The sequence below is a fragment of the Terrapene carolina genome, unplaced genomic scaffold (assembly GCF_002925995.2).
Source record: "Terrapene carolina triunguis isolate 2854851 unplaced genomic scaffold, T_m_triunguis-2.0 Scaffold234, whole genome shotgun sequence".
Taxonomy (NCBI): Eukaryota; Metazoa; Chordata; order Testudines; family Emydidae; genus Terrapene; species Terrapene triunguis.
In genome coordinates this window covers 5,103,340-5,116,206 of record NW_020664585.1, presented here as the reverse complement: position 1 = coordinate 5,116,206, position 12,867 = coordinate 5,103,340, and the positions used below count along the sequence as shown (strand labels likewise).

At 42.5% G+C, this 12,867-nt stretch overlaps 1 protein-coding gene across 2 annotated transcripts in view; it reads right to left on the bottom strand.

Moving 5' to 3' along the window:
* HECTD4 (HECT domain E3 ubiquitin protein ligase 4) overlaps nt 1-12,867 on the bottom strand; it is an 87,526-nt gene that overhangs the window by 15,407 nt on the left and 59,252 nt on the right. For both annotated transcript variants that reach the window (XM_026656876.2, XM_024196255.2), the window contains 11 exons: nt 12,731-12,867; nt 12,436-12,562; nt 9,846-9,983; nt 9,262-9,398; nt 8,945-9,105; nt 7,755-7,936; nt 5,480-5,685; nt 4,961-5,091; nt 4,477-4,682; nt 3,003-3,182; nt 119-1,422 (listed from right to left, as the gene is read on the bottom strand). In XM_026656876.2, coding sequence (XP_026512661.1) covers nt 119-1,422; nt 3,003-3,182; nt 4,477-4,682; nt 4,961-5,091; nt 5,480-5,685; nt 7,755-7,936; nt 8,945-9,105; nt 9,262-9,398; nt 9,846-9,983; nt 12,436-12,562; nt 12,731-12,867 — 2,909 coding nt within the window. The remainder of the gene's footprint in view (nt 1-118; nt 1,423-3,002; nt 3,183-4,476; nt 4,683-4,960; nt 5,092-5,479; nt 5,686-7,754; nt 7,937-8,944; nt 9,106-9,261; nt 9,399-9,845; nt 9,984-12,435; nt 12,563-12,730) is intronic.

The following is a 12,867-nucleotide window of genomic DNA, read 5'->3' as shown; positions in this document are numbered from 1 at the left end:
TGAGTTTGGGGGAAGACCGTTATTAGAATTGACATCATTCATTTAGGACAAAATCTGACCTGACTGCTGCAAGAAAGGGGAGCTACAAATGAATCCCTCACTGCCTGAAAGCTGTTACCTCCACTACTGCAAAACCCTTGATTGGCCGTGACATCAGTGGCTGGTTGTCCAGTGACGTGACAGTGTACATTGATCCAACATCAGATACAGACGCTGTTTCTACATTGTCAAGTGGTTCCCCAAGACTGCCAAGGCTGCCAAGGCTTCCAGTGCTGCAAAGTGAAAGATCTAAACTCTCCTGGCTGGAAACAACATGTGGCTCTAGCAGTCCTGGTGGAATAGCCAACTCCAGTGAAGCTTGAAACTGGTCTACAGAAATATCGCTAATTGTCCGAGAGATACCCTGCGAGCTGCAGAGGGAGGCCTGGCTTGTCGAGGCTGAGGCACTAACACTCATGGCAGGTGTGACGCTGCTAGAACTGCTGATATCGAGACTGTCTGCACTACTAGATACAGTTGCTTTTTCCAATTCAGTCCTACATTCTCCTCCTCCTGCTTTGTCCTTGATTTTTTTGGGGTCCTCTTCCTGCAAAGGGATGTAGATTTCATCTTTGAAGACTCCACCATGTGCGTTACACGCCTTCCGGATTGCACTTCTGACAATACCCTCCTCTAAGTGAGTTGGTATTCCAGAAATCACAAGTAACCGACTATGAGCTGTTGCACCCACTAGTGCCTGGCAAGCATCAGCTACAGCATCATTTGTCACACCTAGCCCTTGTGGATCCTTTTTAGTTAGGTGTCTGAGAATTATAAGTAAGGTCAGCGCTCTATGAAACCATAACATATCCTCAGGTTTGCTTCCTCCTATAGTGAGAATTGCAGTGTCAGTTTCAGCAGCTCGGGATGAAGACCGTTTACCTGAAGACGATGTCTTTTCCCGCTTCATTTTGACTTTTTTCCTCTTTGACAGGAGGCTTGGGCTCTGGGGCGTCTGCCCCGGAGAAGATGAAGAGGAGGAAGATGAATCACTTAGATTTGGGGCATTTGTTGATGACATCACACTAGCGGTTACACTCATGTTTATTGGCAGAGTCACTTCTGCTACAGCTAGACAGCCTTCCATCAGAGCGTGAAAGTAGGTTGAAAATCTTCCCTGGTCAGCCACTCCCACACCAGAGCCACCACATGCATTTCCAGACACCCAGTTCTGAGTTTCTTCATCGTATAGTTTGTGCAGTTCTGACTGAAGAGCCATAAGCATGGCTAGACAGGGATTTAGCTGAAGTGCAATGGACGAAGACAACCCTGCTGGGTTCTTTCTCTGTTCCAGATTGTGAATTTTGCGAAGCAACTCTCCCAAGAGATGAAATATCAGTTCCTTCACACAAGCTGCCATGTCTGTCGTCCAGAGAAAGTTCCCTATGAATGGAAGACAGACAGACATGGGAATTAGATTTATTCCAATGTGACTGTCTTTATTACATTAATTATGACAATGCCATTCAACGGGTGTAAAATCAAGCAAGGCCACTTACAAACCCATGGGGATATTCTTCCCACAGAGACATCTTCATGCAACCAACAAATACATAATACTAGAAGGTCCTATGGCAAAACAAACCTACATTTTGCATCTCTCAAGTTCAGCAGGCTTTAAATGCAGCACCTTCATTAAAATTAAAAAATGCAAGAATACAACCTGATCAATGGGCCTGTGTTTACTGTAATGCTGCATTCAGTTTATCTTGTGAGGGATGTCTCCACATTTTCAGTTTTTGTTATACTCCGGATTGTTCAATTCGCAACACATCATTGCATCACAGGAAGCTGTCAGGGGAAGCAGGATGTACTGGCAGCTGGGTAGGGATAACTGGAGCTTTGTGGCATTTGGGGACGTGTCGGAGAGCATTTGTGATTATGGGCAAGGCTACGATTTTGGATGGAGGTCACAGCGTTCACAGTAATTGTTAATTTTAATAAAGTGTGATGACTCCTGTGAGCCTGGCCCCCTGCTCTGGGCGTTATGACCTGGCCCATGGGGTCACGATGCCACTCCGGTTTGGTGCGTACACCCGGCTGGAGATGGAGATGGAGGGGCGGATGTGCCAAACCTGAGTGGCGCTGTGACCTAGTGCACAGGGTGGGAAGCAGGGCCCGGTCCAGCCCAGCAGGACAGGAGCTACCACTGCAGGAGGAGGGAGCGGTGGGCTCACGCTCCAACAACCCTGCGTCTCTCTGATTTTTTCATGACTCTGGGGTTTTCCCCCTTGCACCTCTGCAGTGAAATTGACTAAAAATTTGAATGGCAAAATCAGAGATTTAATTTTGGGATAAGCCCATGACCTGGATGTTTTCTTAAAATGATCAGTAGAGAAGCAGTTAGTGTTTATAGAATTTCCCATCTTTAAGGTTTCATAGTTAATAAAAGGAGATAAATACAAGTGGTATAAACTGCCACATTCATGATTTTAAGCCATCGGGAGACTTAGGAGGACAGCGCTATAGCAGTTTACACTCTACTGAGATTTACAAAATTGTTTTCACAACCGTGAGTGCTAGATTTTTTTAAATGAAAGTTCAGAATGGAGGCTTCTGTAGCAAAAAGTTGGCTGCAGTACTGGAGACTACACAGGGTCCTGGTTACTAAGTAACATCCTTGCACTGATGAGATAAGGGGTAAAAATTTCAAAAGCGCTTAAGTGACTCCTAAGTCTCGTTTTCAAAAGTGATTCAGGCACTTAGGTGCTCTTGAAAATTTTTACCCAATGTACTTAATAGATATCAGCTGGAAAATCATGTGATTTTTTTAGTACTGAGTTTATTTTAGAATTTAGCATTATTAAACCATGCGAATGCACACTATTTTAGAGTTTAAAAACCATAAATTCCATCATAATTACTAAAGAAAGCTTAAATACTGTAATTTTTTCTTTCTGAACATTCCAGTTGATCAGCTGTTTCATTGGTAATTAAATACTCAAGAAATGCTGTACTCTCACCTAAAAGTTCCACCATTTGCAAGAGAACTGAAGCAGGGATAGTATCCAGTTCATCTTCTGATTTCACATCACCATCCTCTGATTTCCAAGTTAACAGCTGTTCTGTAAACGCCACAGCCAGAGGGAATTCAAGCGGAAGAGAGTGCAAAACTAAGACAGCGCCAGGAGGGGGGGATACTCCTTAAACAAGACGACAGAGGAATTCCCATTACAATTCTATAAACTAGAAGGTAACAACTGTGTCAAGAAAAAGCAATGTCTTATTAGGCCAGGTTCAAGCACTGTTTTACATTTTTCTAAGCTCAAGTGTTTGTTAAGTGAGGTAGTTCATTAAATTGACTAATCCTCTCATTAAACAGAAATGAAAAGACAGAAAAGGAAAATATTAAGTTAATGCTGTAGCCCAGGGGTGGCCAACCTGAGCCTGAGAAAGAGCCACAATTTACCAATGTACATTGCCAAAGAGCCACAGTAATATGTCAGCAGCCCTCCGTCAACCCCCGCCGTCCCCACTCCCAGCACTTCCCGCCCACTGGCAGCCTTGCCGATCAGCGCCTCCCCCTCCCTCCCCGCACCTCCTGATCAGCTGTTTCGTGGTGTGCAGGAGGCTCGGTGGGTGGGTGGGAAGGAATGAGGGCATGGCAGGCTCAGAGGAAGGGGTGGGGGCAGGGCCTGTGGCAGAGCCAGGGGTTGAGCAGTGAGCCCCCCCCCGGCACATTGGAAAGTTGGCGCCTGTAGCTCCAGCCCCGGAGTCGGGGCCTATACAAGGAGCTGCATATTAACTTCTGAAGAGCCGCATGTGGCTCTGGAGCCACAGGTTGGCCACCCCTGATGTAGCCAATGGTTTCCTAAATATTGGCAGGACACTAGTGCTACTGCAAAATGGAATACAGGAACCATAGTGACCATGAGTGGTGAGTCTTTGAAGAATTTATTGAAAGAAAACTTGTTCTTTGGCCTTCCCCCCCCTCACCCCCTTATTATAAACAAATCAAGCTATTTCTCCCCCAGGCTGGAGAGAAGAAGGAATGTTATTTCTACTGAAATATTTTCAAGGGGCCCTGATCGTACAGTGATGAGGGCCAGCCATATAACTATCTACATAGATAAAACTAGGTTAAAATGTGGGATCTCAAACAACAAAGCACCAACCTGGGGCAATGGTTCAGGACTGAACTTAGCAGAACAAGTACTGCCTGCTCAGTCACCGGCCCCAATTCCTGCAGCTTGCAGAGGGGAAACCCCCCCTGAAAACGCCAAGTATTGACTGACTTCTGAGAACTGATGAGATCGCAGTGTGAAGTGGTTGCTTGTTTAGTTAGTGACGGTATAGTCCTATTGCCTGGTATTTTCTGATACCTTGCACAGCATAGTACCCACATGAACAGAATGTAGGTTTGGTGCTGCCTCAGGAAAGTCTGAGAAATAAGGTGATTTAGCCTGTCCTCATTTTGAAAATACTAAAAACATTTACCTAATTTGATGTGGACCTTGTCAGTGGAGATAATCACTGAAGGATACTGATTGGTTGTTGGGGGTGGTGTCAAGCCTGTGTTGGTTGGAGAGGCATCCCGAGGGTAACATACTGCCTCTGTTAGGTTTAACTGACCGTTCCTTTTTATTTTATGACCAAGACCATAGACAAACACTCGAGCCCATGGAGCCTTATACAGGGAGGAACTAGAAAATAACCAGAAAACAAAATTAATTAATTAATTAAAATTCATAAAAACCCAAACTTAAAAAGGACACAATCAAGGGGTACGTCATATCCTTCTGCACTATCATCCCCCACCTCTCCAAGATAAATCCTTGGAAAGGTTTGTGGAAAAATTAACACAAGCATTACACAGAATTCCCAAAGAGGTCTTCGAGAGAGGCAGATCACAACCCAGGCCCAGCAGCCTGCACAGGGTCTCTTTATAACTGATTGCTCTCCCGCTTCCTTAATAACTTACTCTTTGCGGAATCCAGACTGACTTTCCTTACAGGACACAACTACAAAAGCAGCCCCAGGAAAATTAACATCCATATTGACTTTGGACTCTGAAATAGGGAACTCTTCAGCGGGGAATTGTTCTGGTGCAGTCTGTAAAATGACATTTAACAATGAAAGCCTGGGAGAAGCAAAGCAATAAGCCAAAACCCCTTCCTTGCCCCTTATTTTACAGCTAAAAATAGTACTGCAAAGTAGTTAGATAACGTGAGACCATTCATTTCAGTACTACACAGGCTATCCCCCTGCACATGTTCACAAAGTGTATAGTATGACCAGACAGCATTGCAGTGTGTGCACAGAAACACTGCACTATGATTAACAGTATTATGAATTTAAGGACAGTAATAACTGACGTAAAAATATTCTGGCAAGAAGAAAGAATCGCTCTAGAGGAAAAAGATTAATACATATTTTAATAAATTCACATTTTCTTTACAGTACTATAAACATTCAGAAAGCATCAAAAAATATCATTTACCTGCAAGAAGGAACAGATTTGTTTAGTTAGTTCTAACAGACTCTCCTCTCCTTGATGTAGTGTCCGGGTGATGGCTACAGTCAGCCACTCCCTGATTTGTTGTGAACTGCCCTGGTAGAAAAGGTCTGTGGCAGAACAGTTCTGGGAATGGATACAATGCTGTAGGGACTGGGCCAAAAGAATAGAACTTGAACTGATTGTTCCATCTGTAAAGAACAAATGCAATACACTGCATATTTTGGAAGATCTCTGAACTTATAAGTAGTCAGTCAAAGAAACACTCAGATCACAAGCCTTTATATCTGCATTCCTGCCCAAGTGCAAGTCCTCCCAAGGCTTAGCAGTATAAGGAATTCTTCCAGGGCCAAACCTGTGCCCCTGACATTGCTGTCACAGAACTGAATGGAGGGTCGAAGGCCCGGTCTCATTCTGTCCCAGCATTAGTCCAATCTTTACCTGGATTCCCTCAGGAACAAAAGCAGTGGAAGGGCTCCGGGGCCACCCAACTGTGCCCCCCCCGGAAGCAGTCAGATAGCTCCCCACCCCACTGGTCAGATATGGAGACATTGCTTCCCCCCATGCCCATGTGGGTGGGGGCGTGTCCCCATCCGCATGATGGCCAGGGAGACAGAAGGGGCCGAGTAGCCCCAGCTTGAGGGGTTCTTTGAGGCTGTACAATGAGTCCATGGTGCTTTAGGTTTTCCCCCCGCTCATTCCATGAGATGAAGCGGGGAGAAGTGGTGTCCCTGTCCTCAAGCTTCTCCCACCCACAAACAAGCTATTTTTAGAGGGCCGCCCAGAGGATTCAGGGGGCCTGGGGCAAAGCAATTGCGGGGGCCCCTTCCATAAAAAAAAGTTGCAATACTATAGAATACTATATTCTCGTTGGGGCCCCTGCAGGGCCTGGGGCAAATTGCCCCACTTGCCCCCCCCGGGCGGCCCTGATTTTTAGAGGGCTCCCTATCACTGCCTCCCTTACAGACTACTGATGTCTACTAAGTTACTGCAGGAGCTGTGCAGTGCATGGTGGCACTAGACAAAGCAATTCCTACAGAGCCTGTTTGCAGAAATCCCGCTCAGAGAGGTGCAATTATACACATTAACATGATAAAAATTACTCACAGATTAGCTAAACAAGGCCAGAAATGGAAAAAAAATATTGCTAAGAAGGCAGGAGAAGCAAGGAAGTATGGAGGGAGGGTGGGCGCTTAATTACGGATATTTAAATTTGTAATCTAGAAAAGGATCCCAAAGCCATGCAATTCCTCAAAATACTCTGTACTCTGCAGAGGAGTCACACATGATGCAGCCTCTGTGAGAGCTAGTCCAGTCTCAGAATGATTTGGGGGAGGGAAGATCTTCAAGTGCTTTAGATTAACTTTGGGTATTAACAACCTATTTTTAGCTACTTTTTAGTTCCTCCTAAGTGCCCTGCCATGTTGCATGCATCTCTTGGCATGCAGAATGGAATTTGACAGGTTGATTTCCACCACTAACACACAGTTAATTTAACCCAAGATCTTTTCCCAGAATTCGGCCACATGCATTCTCTTAGACTCATGAGGAATTAGTTATCAGATTCAGAAAAAGCGACAAAGAGTCCTGTGGCACCTTATAGACTAATACCCACGAAAGCTTATGCTCCAATACGTCTGTTAGTTTATAAGGTGCCACAGGACTCTTTGTCGCTTTTTACAGATCCAGACTAACACGGCTACCCCTCTGATACTTATCAGATTCATGACTCTGTTAGGAAAAGGATGAACTGTTCTGTAAAACTGGAGATGAGTTGAATTTTGAAAATGAAGTGACCCAACTGGCAGCTATATACCTATACTGAATTCAAACTGTACAACATTTTCAGTTTCTCACAAGTATCCCACAAACGAAAAGAAGAACAGCAACATATTAAATGTAATATTTGGGGGAGGAAAAGGGAGGGAGAATTCTTTCCTACAGCTTACTTTTCATGAGATCATTAATAAACATTTGCAATGAACACACCTCAGTTTAGCCCAGAATTTATTTAACTGCTTTTACACAGTGGTTAGCCCTATTTCTACCTGCTCATGAATCTAGTAAGAGATTGCTTATTTCATATGTTCATGCAAGTTTGAAAAACTTAATTTAAAAACAATAGCACTTAATGGCTTCATGAAACAAATTGAAAATGGTCAGTTTCAAGAAACTCCTAAACTTAATCAGTCTTACACACATTGCTATACTACTGTATCAAAAGCAAATGAGCTGAAAAATGCAGCAAGTATTATTTTACCAGGAAGGGGTGGTGCAAGAAGTTGGTTGGACAGCAGCTGCAGGTGCTCCAGGGTGATGTCACGGATAGCAGGAATATGAAATAGACGAGTAAACATATGTGGAGATTTGGGGGCAAAAATATTGAGGAGAGCCATGCGGCAGTACAACCGTGCAAGTGAGGCTTCACATCGCAAAAGTTCTCTATAAAAAAGCGAGAAACAGAGTTAATTAAAATAGGAACTATACCTAGCAGCTTGATTTTTGGACCCAAACCAGACGTATGAACTTAAAAACAGCAATAATTTATTAAGTAGAGCCAAATCTTCCTTATTCACTTTGGAGAGGAAATCATTAGTGACTGAATAGATAGGTTCTATATGAGAAACTCTAAACTTCTCACTACTGCTTATCCAGTGTTTGGGCACCAGCAGGCCACAAGTTTTAAACCTCTATGGTGCTCTTCATAGTTGTGGAGGCCCACATGTATGGATCGGATGACAGGAACAGAGCCCTCTTTACTCGTAACTCTGAGACAAGGGCAGTGAACAAACACTCTTCTCATCTCTAGAAAGATGAAGTGATCAATGCCTCAGTTTTAGTTAATGATCTGATGGCCCTTTTTGGCAAGGTAAAGGTATAAATTCTTCCTACCTAAAATTCCCTTTGCTTTCAGTTGGGACCTCAAATACGTTAGGTATCTTCCACTAGTGGTCTTTGCTTTTACAACTTGATCCTTCAAGTTATGAGTTCAATCCTGTGAAGTGCCCTGAGGTCCCACTGAAGTCAGTAGGAATTTGAAGTGTTCGAATCACACAGGATTGAGCACATAGATGATAAACAGAAATTACCACCATCACAATAAGTGACTATACTAGACAAGATGTTTTTGCCCTTGCCAGAGCTAAATATTTATGAATAATTTAGAGATCATTCTTGTTTTAATAATGCCCTAATAAGATCATCATAACTCCTTTTATAAAAAGATGATCTAGCCAATACTATGTGGAGATCCAATGACCTCTTTTTAGGTCTAAACCTAGTGAATGTACTAAGAAGGTGTTCAGAAGTTTACTTGAAATCTACTATTTAATGCAAAGCTGCAGTAAGTAATTCATTTTACCGTATGAAACACTGTACGTTCATCCAAGTAGTAAGCATGGAAATACTGATATATGCACTCTAAATACACTAAATTAATTTCTTATTTACCTGTGAATTTGGATGTTTGTACTATCCAGAGTAACCAATCCATTTGTTGCAGTCCTCCTGTAGCCGGCAGGTGGCCTTTCTAACATGTCAATAGGATACCAGTATCTTACCAACACACCTTCACTTCTGAGATAAGTCTCTACTTGCACCAATTCATTTACCTGAAATGTCAAACACAACGCCATCATCAATACATTGGACACATCTTTATTCAAAGAGCAGAAAACAGCATCTTACATGAACTAGCATGTTTTACCACGTAGATCAGAGAAAAATGCTGTAAACCCATTAAAAAACTTAAATATAGCTTTACTCACCGAATCAACGTCCAGAACAACACCATGGAGACCAAATGTCTTCAGCATCCCACGAATAGCAAATTTAGGTAAAGCCGTTCCCACAGCATTGCTGGCCACATTGTTACTGTCTGGGGAGCGAGTCACCACTGTGAGGCCTGGAGATAAAGGAATAACATGTCTTCAAAACATCATTTACAATGAGAAGGTCCTGAATAAACTAACAGTATATACAAGCTGACTCCTACCACCCAGAGTCCGATAGACAAATCTTTGGCTCAGAATGCACGAAGACTGTTTGCATTAACAATGCACAGGTTGTAGTAGCCTTAGCACACCTGATTCTGCTATTTGGTGGGTTGTTTAACATTTTCACTTTGTGCACAGCACATATACTGACAAGTGATTCACTTTTTTAAAAAGTTATTAAAAAGGCAAAACAAAAGCAGTGATTTAACCCCTCCAGTTCTATCCATTTATTGAACTAAAAAAGTTGCAGCATTAATTTCAACCAAATAATGATTTTGTCCTGTGTGCACCAAGGTCAAAGGGTATTCCGTCCTAACTTTTCTCCTACTGGCAAATAAAGATTGAAATAGACATACCTTTCCGAACTTTATCAATAGTGAATTTATTTGCTTCATCTTTGATATCCTCAATGGTAGGAAGATAGAGGTCTCTTGGGATACCACCATTTTCCTCATAAAGGAATTCTACTGTTTGTCGGGCTATATCGACCATTCCTGATAAACAGAATAGCATCTGGATTAGACGCTGGCCTTGGTCTTGTAACAAACCACACAATCTAACAAATACATTACAACATAGTCTCATCTACTCATTACAAGCCAGATTCCTCCACCTCACTCATCACTTTGGATAAGAGATAGCAAAATCTGGCCTTATGTCTAGCACTCAAAAAGTCTAAAGCAATATCATATTGATTTCTGGAGAATATTTACAGAGCTAATCTGTTTCAGGAAAGAAGTTTGTTTACTACTGATGATAACTATTTCATAGTTAAACTAAATGTCTACTTGCAGACTATAAGCCAGGGATCGGCAACCTTTGGCACGCAGCTCGCCAGGGTAAGCCCCCTGGCGGGCCGGGCCGGTTTGTTTACCTGCCGCATCCACAGGTTCGGCCGATCGTGGCTCCCACTGGCCGCGGTTCACCGTTCCAGACCAATGGGGGCTGCAGGAAGCGGTGCGGGACGAGGGATGTGCTGGCCGCTGCTTCCCGCAGCCCCCATTGGCCTGGAACGGTGAACCGCGGCCAGTGGGCGCCGCGATCGGCTGAACCTGCAGACGCAGTAGGTAAACAAACCAGCCCAGCCCGCCAGGGGGCTTACCCTGGCGAGCCACGTGCCGAAGGTTGCCGATCCGGAATGGTTTCCATATCTGGAAATGTTGCACTTGGCATATCAAGGGCCCTAGAGTAAAAGAGTAGAGGAAAGGAAAACAGAAGTGGCAGGAGCTCTACTCTTCCCACCCAGCTGAAGTGAGAAATAAACAGATTTTTCCAAAATACTAAGACCACTGCTCATCCTCATCAGCATCACAGGTACATGAGATTTTATTGATTATTTAAATTCTATCAATCAGGCTGATTTGAAGTGAGGCTTTTTTAACAATGAGCTAGTATATCCTGCATTAGAGCCCTCAACCTCTGCCACCCAGGGGTACATTAAACTAAGATTAATGAGCCAATGGATTAGAATAATCACGAAACAAACTAAGAAAGAGCATTATAAAGGGAAAACCACAGCACAGGAGCTTGTTTTGATTTTATCACAACAGAAATGTTTATCTACTTAATTGTTCATGGCTTTTTTTTTTTAAAGGAACGTTTTATTTTAATCTGCATGAAGAAGTGACTAGGAACCTCAGTGTCAAGTGACTAGGAACAAAGACATACTCAGTCACTCACATGCTAGCTGCTATATAAACTTTGACCTACCAAGTGCAATTAACTTGTGAGTGGCAATGAAATAAAAAAAATGACTTCTAAAGCACAGAGGAGAAAGACTTATTTACAAAGCACATGTGTCATGGAATATTCAGGCTGATTGGACCCCCGTACATAAGCTGTACGAGAAGGCTGTTGACTCTCCTGCTGAGCAAGTAATTGCACGTGAGGCTGAGCTGCCAAACTTGTACTGAAATGAAAAGTCTTTCTGCAGCATTCCACTGTGTCCAAATCACTAGTTTATCAACATGGAAGAAGACACATCTTGGGAAAAAACCCTAACACTAGAGCTAAGGTTTCTAGCCATAAAAATAAAATAAATTAGCATACGTCTGATAGAGGTTACAGCTATGCACTTTGCCAATCACTCCTGAATAGCAAGTAAAATCAAGTATCAAAAGCAGATACACCACCAGGAGTTCATGAAAACTGTGTAGCATTTTGTCAAGATCTTTTGGTCCTTAACCAAGTAATTTTGATTAAAAGAACTTCTATAGAAAAGTAAATGAAAAAATCTCTGATAATACAAGATTATACAACTAAAAAAAAATCTGTCATAAAACAGAGAAATTAAGGTACCAACAATAACATTAATTTTAGTGTTCAAAATGAGCCAAATTAAGCCCTGAAGAACCAGGTTAAGATGTCAGCAGCCCGTATCTTTATGTTGTAATGGTTAGATCTTTGCAACGAAAAATGTAGAACCTTTTTTCTATTCCTTGCCCAACTGTCTCATAAGGGGGTAGAAATGTCATTAAGCTCTACTAAATGCTAACAAGCTGCCAACCATTTCAATCATCTATAACCTTTCTTCTTTCTAAAAATGCTTCCCCACAAGTTTCATATTTTCAGTCAGTATTGATATAGCTGTGTCTAAAAAGTGTGTTTAGGTGGCTTTTTAAAATCCAAACTACTACATGTTTTTCTGTTCTCAGACTCGTAGCTCATCACCTAAAAAACAGAAAAGATTTTGCAGAAACTTTCCACAATCCTCTACCCCCCACAAAATATCTCACTTTTGAGCAGAAACCAAGCATGGAAAATATTCGCCCAAAAGAAGAATGTTTCTGTAAGTTACAAGCATGTGAAAAACAGAAGACAAACTATTTTGCAGCCTTGACTCTAGTAGGTGCAACAAAACCAATCCAGCTCCCACAGTTTCATTCCTGCACCTGTTATATGCCACATACAATTACGACCACAGAAATAAACATTTGACAGTCATACCTAGCTGTAAAGCCCCTTTAATCTGGTCTAGACCAGACTTCCTCTCAGCTTCATTGCGAAACCGTCTTCTAATTGTAGGGAAAACTTTAGTCTCCCAGGCTTTAACCAAGAGAGCATAGTGATCCTCCTGGGAAGAGAAGTCAAACAAAAAACAAATGGCATTTAGAACAAGAGATTTAATGGAAACTCTAGTTTCTCAAAGAAAAAAAAATCAGTTCATAACACATTTTTTAAATACAAAGATTTATAGTTAGAGAGCAGCTCTGCAACATGTGAGGTGTCCCATCTTCCTTACCCGGGGGATGTCGTCATCATCATCATCATCGCTTTCGTCATCTGCAATAGCAGGGGGATGTGGATCTGGGCCTGATGTGAAGAAGTTCTCATAGCTGAGTTCCATTTTATAATGACAAGAAGTGTCACTGTCATACT